This window comes from Rhinatrema bivittatum, chromosome 13 (assembly GCF_901001135.1).
Source record: "Rhinatrema bivittatum chromosome 13, aRhiBiv1.1, whole genome shotgun sequence".
In the NCBI taxonomy this organism is placed as follows: Eukaryota; Metazoa; Chordata; class Amphibia; order Gymnophiona; family Rhinatrematidae; genus Rhinatrema; species Rhinatrema bivittatum.
This window is the reverse complement of record NC_042627.1, coordinates 4,716,080-4,724,091: the sequence shown is the minus strand read 5'-3', so window position 1 is coordinate 4,724,091 and position 8,012 is coordinate 4,716,080. Positions and strand designations below refer to the sequence as shown.

Below are 8,012 nucleotides of genomic sequence, written 5' to 3'. Positions count from 1 at the left end.
GATAAAATAAGGGGTGTTTTGAAGGTGCTCCAGGGAGCTGCTTAGATATGCAGCACACCTAGCCGAATATTGGGTCCTGGCAGGACAATGGGGCCCTGTTTAAAGGTAACAGGTGGGTGGGAGGGTGTCATCCTGGGGTGGGAGAGGGAGGGGGACTGAAGATATCCGGGTAAGTAGTGAGTTATCTGAACTCACCGATAGCCGGTTAGGGTTAAAGCTATCCAGCTATGTGTAGTATATTGATCCCGCTGAATATACTGGACAAGTTATCCTGCTGTCTGAATACTGGCCTCATTCTTTCATTTCCCATTTAATTACCAGTAAGTCAATATCCAGAGCACATAGTTCTCCTGGGTGGGAATTTTAATTTGGTAAGTGATCCAGAGCTGGATGCTAGTAAAGGACTAGCAAATTTGGGATTACGGTTTTTGCTACAATTGTTAGATTATATGGCATACTTTATACCCCTGAGAAAGGGATTATTCATTTTACTCTGCTCCCCACAGCTCTTATTCTCAATTAGATTATTTTTTTTTATTTCATACTGTATTAGAGGCCTCTATAGGTATTTTTTCAATTTCTGATCATGCTCTATTCTTCAGCTTTTAAGTGGAGGTTTCCTCTTTGTTTGTATAAAGATGAACAGTTTAAGTTTGTTTGCAAACTACATGGCAACAATATTTAATGCTGAATGATTCCCCTGAGGTAACTGCTGCTTAGCAGGGAAAGCTGTGATGTGGGGTGAGATAATTTACTATGTGGCCCATAAACATAAGGAGCGAGATGCAGAGATCCTGAGATTATCTAAAATATCAAAAGAAGAAAATGAGAAACATATTTCTACTATGAGTACTGAAGACAAAAAACCTGGAAGCTTCAAGGAACCAATTGAATCACTTGCTTAAAGAGCTAGACAGGCGATCAGGGGTTTAGAGAAAAAAATGTTTCCATATGCAAATACATCTAGTAAGAGTAAACTTCTGGCTTGATTAGTTAAAAGCTTTCCACCCAAATATTATATTACATCTATAAGAGATGCTCAAGGTAAAATGCTTACCATCACTGAAGATATCTTATTAGCATTTATGTCTTGCTATAATAAGATATATTCTACTAAACCTCTGAAGAATGTAAGAATAAAAGACTTTTTCTTCTATTCAGTTATCACAATTGTCATCTCACCAAACAGAGATGCTGGGTTTCCCTATAACAACTTTAGAAACTGATTAGGCCATTCAGCAGCTGAAGTTTTGAAAGGCACCAGGATTAGATGGTTTTAGTGCTGAATTTGATAAGCTTCTGCGTACTAATTTGTTGGACATTCTAAAATGGGATTATGATTACCCTTTGACTAAGGTAGCTTTCAGCCTGAGTTTAATCAGGCAGTGATAAACTTTTTCCCCGAAATAGGGAAAGGGACTGACAAATCCTGAAAGTTATCAAACAATTTCTCTTCTCAAAATAGATATTAAGATTTTGGCTTGCATTTAGCACTCAGAATGGGTTTTTCCTAGTTTAATATCCCCTGATCAAGTAGGATTTGTACAGGGTAGACATGAGATGAATAATGTTTAAAAATTGGTTCATGCTTTGTGGGATAAGTCCCCTTGTAATGCAGAAGGCATAATTATTACTTTAGATATGGAAAAAGCATTTGATAAGGTTAAGTGGCATTAAATGTTTTGGGTGCTGTAGAAATATGGGAGGTCCATATTCCTTCACTGTCAGGATAGCAAAGTTATCTGGATAAATTTATCTTGCTTAATGCAGAGATATTTAATAGTGCAGCCGCATTACTGAATATAACTGACTATCTTATCTTGCTAAATGCGGAGGGATATTTAGTAGTGCAGCCGCATTACTGAATATAGCTGACTATCTTATCTTACTAAATGCGGAGGGATATTTAGTAGTGCAGCCGCATTACTGAATATAGCTGACTATCTTATCTTGCTAAATGCGGAGGGATATTTAGTAGTGCAGCCGCATTACTGAATATAACTGACTATCTTATCTTGCTAAATGCGGAGGGATATTTAGTAGTGCAGCCGCATTACTGAATATAGCTGACTATCTTATCTTACTAAATGCGGAGGGATATTTAATAGTGCAGCCGCATTACTGAATATAGCTATCTTATCTTGCTAAATGCGGAGGGATATTTAGTAGTGCAGCCGCATTACTGAATATAGCTGACTATCTTATCTTGCTAAATGCGGAGGGATATTTAATAGTGCAGCCGCATTACTGAATATAGCTGACTATCTTATCTTGCTAAATGCGGAGGGATATTTAATAGTGCAGCCGCATTACTGAATATAGCTGACTATCTTAAAATTAGCCGGCTAACTTTAGGACAGCTCTTTGGTCCAACCAGACGTAACCGACTAAGCAGGACATTTTCTAACAGGATCGCACGCGAAAAGTCCCTTTTCGCGTGCGATCCCATTAGAAAATGACCCCTTAAATGTTTCTGAATATGGATCTCATTGATTCCCAACAAGTTTATAAAATGATTATCCCTATTAAATTATAACCCTCCCAGGCTAGACTTACTATTAATAGACAAGTTTATTCTCTTTTTCCACATTTAGAGGGCACTAGACAAGGTTGCTCTTTTTCTCCTTTATATTATGTGCTAATGGTGGAGCTGCAGCAGAGGTACGAACAGCACAACAGACATCAGTGAAGATTTTCTGTGATTTGGAGTGATGAAAGATATAAAAAGATGAGATTTGAACAATGTACTCTCGACCTAGCTTGATGCACACTATACCTAGCTCCTATCAAGCTAGGTCAAGAGTATAATGTACAAATCTCATCTTTGAGTATGTTTCATCACTCCAAATCACATAAAATCTTCACTGATGTCTATGTCTACTGTGTTGTTTGTACTTCTGACTGTGCATGTAAAACTGCCCTTCAAAACCTAGGCCACCACCAAAACCTCACCCTGAGTTCAGAATGCCCCCTCTTACAATAGTATAAAACGTTGACTAATATGGGTGCCTCTCTAGAGGCGTTCTCTCTCTCTCTCCTCCCATCCCCTCTCCCTCCCCAAAACATCTATAATGTGCATGAGAGAAAATTTGCATGCGCTAATACAAATACAAATTTTCTCTCATGCACATTCATTGTGGATATCCTGAAAACCCGACTGGCTGGTGGGCCCCCAGGACAGGGTTGGGGATCACTGATCTATTTGATTCTGTACAATGAGTGTAGAAATTCTTATGTAAGTGGTGGGAGCTCTTATGGCAAGTTTTCCTATTTTTGCCATTGGTGACTAATCCTGATTTTTCTCCTGGGATGCAGCATGGACTCTCATATATTGGGATTAACAAGAGTTTCGCAATTGTATTGTTCTGCTAGAGATACTTCTTTTGAGCAGTTAAGAGATGACTGAGCATACCTACAAGCCAGGAATTATATATTAGCTATTAAACATCAAAATCCTGATGTATTTTTGCCTGAGTCATTAACAAATATATTGTTACTTTTTGGCAGTAAATAGAATAAAATGGCATATTAGCATAAAATAAGATTTGAGAAGGGTCAGGCTGCATCTATAACCCAATTGGCAATGATTTCTGAAGAAGAATTAGTGAAATTATTTGCAAATCTTAAAGTTATATCATATGATTCTAAGGGCCCGATTTTAAAAGCCAGCCACTCGCAAATCCCGGGAGATATGTGCGTGGCCAGGCCATGCGTGTGTCGAGCGCATTTTCGAAATGGCGCAGATATGCGCATCTCTCCCGGTACACGCGGAAGTGCCGGGCTGCAAAAAAAGGGGCGGGGACTGGCGGGGGGCAGCACCACTGGCAGCCGGCCAGCGCACAGAACTTACTCCTGCTCCGTGGGGTAGACTGGGAGGGAACTGGGGTAGGCCTTGTCACATCGCCGAGTGGTTTTTACAGAGATCCCCCCCCTGCGCACGCGAGTGGGGCACCCGCGCCCACACGCACGAACTGGTACAAAATCGGGCAGGCCTGTGCATGCGGTCATCGGATTTTATACCATGCACTCAGTGACGCTTGCATGTTATAAAATCGGCATGTCCATGTGTGCACGCCGGGAATCGCACGCACTTGGACGCGTGCGCGCGGGTTTTTACAATTTACCTGTTGAGTCAGGAAATGCAATTTAAAATCTTTCACAGAAGTTATTATGATCTCCCTTAAGCTTTCTTGTATGGGCCTTTTGTTTCTGATTTATTTATCAAATGGAAGTTTATGCCCGGGTCTTTTGTTCATTATTTTTTACTATGTCTCACATTGTTTGACTATTGGGATATGGCTCTTTCCTTGATTGGCGAGGTAACTTCTGTTAAACCTCCATTCATAGGGGAAGCTTTGTTACCAGGCACTACAGATTGGGCTTATCCAAGCGGGGTTTAAAGTTTGTCCAGATTGCTATATTGTTGGCAAAGGCATATATTTTGAAATTTTGGATAAAAAAGGATCCATCTCGGCTACAAGTATGCTTTAATCAAATGTTTGATCTGATACATTTAGAAAGATTAGATGTGAAATACATGCATAGATCTCTTAATAAGGAGTATCATAAAGCTTGGGTTTTATTCTATAAAGTGTCACCTGCACAGTATAAAAGTAAATAATATATATATATGCTGTTTTGGAAATGGTTTTCAGTTTATCATAGGCATGAATGCGGTAATGAGTGAGAGCCTTGTCTTATCTCTGTTATATGTCTTTGCTGTTAATCAAAAAATGATGTTTTTCATATAGTTTGATATATTTATTTCTTAGAATTATACTTATTGTTTGTGCTGAAATGCATCCCTTAAATAAAGATTTTTAAAAGAAGTGACTTGCCTAAGGTGAGGCTGAAAGTTAATTTCCGATTGTGAGTTAGAACTCATGTCCAAGAGCCCTGCTGACTCATAAATCTTTACTTTCAAAAGTAGAGCTCATGTTGCCCCCTCTCAGTTAGCCCAGATTATAACATACATTTTTCACTGTGCTTCTGTGGAGGATTTATACATTTTTATCTTATTTATTTTTTCTGGCTCTTCTCAGGAATCCCAGACCTCTTGAACACCTGATCTTTCACATTTTGATCTCAGATGCCTCTGTAGTCGGGGCTGACTCTTGAGATATTTCAGAGTCCTCTTTGAAGACTTTCTGGAGTGCCCCCTGAATAGAGCCCATAACACCTTGCTTTCCTATACGCCCCACAAAGAAATAAACAAAAGGGTTAGCAGCACTGTTGACCACTGAGCAGAACAGGCTCCAGGAATACAAGGTGAAGAACTGCATAGGTACAATCTTAAAGTAGTCAAGGAGAGCCAATATCCTTGGTGGGATGGTGAAAAGAATAAAAATGCTGACTGTGACCACAATGACAAGGTAGAGTTTGGATGAGTGTTGGCGCCATGTTTTTGTCCAGACTTTGATGAAGAGGATCAGACTAGATAGCACCATGGCTGGTGAGAAGATCAGCAGGCTCAAGCTAGCTGTACTTATGGTCATTGCTGTACACTTCCACTCCCTCTTTGTGAAGGCTTCATCATTGCAACCAAAATAATCCATATATGTCAACAGGACAGAGACCACCCAAAGACTGGCACTGACAATAGCTGATTGGTGCCTTGGACGCTGGCAGCGGTACCAAAATGGGTAAGTGAGGGACAGACATCTCTCCACACTGATAGCAGTTAAAAGGAAGAGGCCAGCATAATAGGCTAGAGTTATACAAATCCCTGTATTAAAAATTTCCTTCTGCATTTGGCCTATCGATTGCCGAAAAAATATATATAGGAAAATAGTCATTGCGGAGAACAACAGAAGAAGGTCTGCAAAGGCCAGGTTCAAGATATAAACAGTGAAGGAGGTCTTTTGGATACGGAACATAAGGAACCAGAAAACTATTCCATTTCCTACTAATCCCAAGAGGGTGATGACTAGAGAAAAGTAGACCACAATTAATTCATTGGTTGAGAATTTGTTAGTGGAATTGTTCCATTGTGTGTCATTAGACAATTCAACGTCTGTAGTATTGAGAGACAAAATCGGCTCGGTCATGGTGACCTCTCCAAGATGCTGCTGTTACTCTATTTCTTTCTCTCTTCTACGAATCATTACAGATTTCTTTCTTTTTCATTCTCCTCCAAGATGTTCTTTCTCTCTCTATGTCATTTTCTTTTTCACTCTCCTCCAAGAGATTCTTCCTGTTTCTCTTTGTCCTATAGACATGGAACAAATAAGACAAGAATATGAGTGTAGTGAGAACCAGCTCTGAAAAGGCTGAAGCCTTCTCAGAATCTCAGGAGTTTCACTCCTAGAGTTAGTAGTTTGGTAGCTTGGTTAGTCCAGTTGAATACATAGAAATAAAGTCAACAAACAAACATTTTTAAGGTGATACCTTAAATACTACTAAGAATAATAACTTCTATAGTGCTACAGTACCTTATATTTACAGAACTGAATGTAATCCACTTTGAACTGCCAAAAAGCAGAATATAAAATAAATAGAGATTAAAAAATAAATAGAGATTACTTGATGCACATAGCATTGTACAAAGTAGAACTTACAACTTAATCAAGACAAACATACACAGCAAAAGAGATCCTCTAATGATTTAACTAATGTTTTGGTACTTGCCAAGTACTTGTGACTTGGATTGGCCACTGTTGGAAACAGGATACTGGACTTGATGGACCCTTGGTCTTATCCAGTACGGCATTTCTTATGTTCTTATGTTCTAATTTAATTTATTAAGAAAATTGTAAAATCAATAAAGCTGTGAGTGGATAATCAGGGGTTAAGAATAAAAGCAGCATAAAAAGGTGAGTTTTTAGACTGGATCTTAGTAAGACCATAGAGAGGCATTATATATTGACCTTACTTTTCAATATATTTATAAATGATCTGGAAAGAAATACGATGAGTGAGATAATCAAATTTGCAGATGATACAAAATTGTTCAGAGTAGTGAAATCACAAGCAATTGTGATAAATTGCAGGAAGACCTTGTGAGACTGGAAAATTGGGCATCAAAATGGCAGATGAAATTTAATGTAGATAAGTGCAAGGTGATGCATATAGGGAAAAATAACCCATGCTATAGTTCACAATGTTAGGCTCCATATTAGGTGCTACAACCCAAGAAAGAGATTTACGCGACATAGTGGATAACACATTGAAATTGTCGGTTCAGTGTGCTGCGGCAGTCAAAAAAGCAAACAGAATGTTGGGAATTATTAGAAAGGGAATGGTGAATGTCATAATGCCTCTATATTGCTCCATGGTGAGACCGCATCTTGAATACTGTGTACAATTCTGGTCGCTGCATCTCAAAAAAGATATATTGCGATGGAGAAGGTACAGAGAAGGGCAACCAAAATGATAAGGGGAATGGAACAGTTCCCCTATGAGGAAAGACTAAAGAGGTTAGGACTTTTCAGCTTGGAGAAGAAACGGCTGAGGGGGGATATGATAGAGGTGTTTAAAATCATGAGAGGTCTAGAATGGGTAGATGTGAATTGGTTATTTACTCTTTCGGATAATAGAAAGACTAGGGGGCACTCAATGAAGTTAGCATGTGGCACATTTAAAACTAATCGGAGAAAGTTCTTTTTTACTCAACGCACAATTGATAAAGGGGATGGAACAGCTTCCCTATGAGGAAAGGCTAAAGAAGGTAGGGATGTTCAGCTTGGAGAAGAGATGGCTGAGGGGCTTTATGATAGAGATCTATAAAATCATGAGAGGACTAAAATGGGTAAATGTGAATCTTTCAGATAATAGAATGACTAGGGGGCACTCCATGAAGTTAGCAAGTAGCACATTGCTAACTTCATGGAGTTATAATAATTTTATCCAAAACAAATTGGATAAAATTATTTTTCACTCAATGTACAATTAAGCTCTGGAATTGTTGCCAGAGTATATGGTTAGGGCAGTTAGTGTAGCTGGGTTTAAAAAAGGTTTGGATAAGTTCCTGGATAAGTCTATAAGAACATAAGATATGCCATACTGTGTCAGAC

General features: G+C 38.9%; 1 protein-coding gene across 1 annotated transcript; it reads right to left on the bottom strand.

Annotated features, from left to right (window-relative positions):
- Nucleotides 1-3,132: 3,132 nt before the first annotated feature.
- On the bottom strand, nt 3,133-6,294 carry LOC115075436 (proto-oncogene Mas-like). The gene has a single exon (XM_029575803.1). The coding sequence runs from the start codon at nt 6,045-6,047 to the stop codon at nt 5,073-5,075; it is 975 nt and encodes a 324-aa protein (XP_029431663.1). The 5' UTR covers nt 6,048-6,294; the 3' UTR covers nt 3,133-5,072.
- Between the last annotated feature and the right edge of the window lie 1,718 nt (nt 6,295-8,012).

Coding starts and splice junctions, on each gene's coding strand:
- LOC115075436 (XM_029575803.1), bottom strand. CDS start 6,047: ATGACCGAGCCGATTTTGTCTCTCAATACTACAGACGTTGAATTGTCT.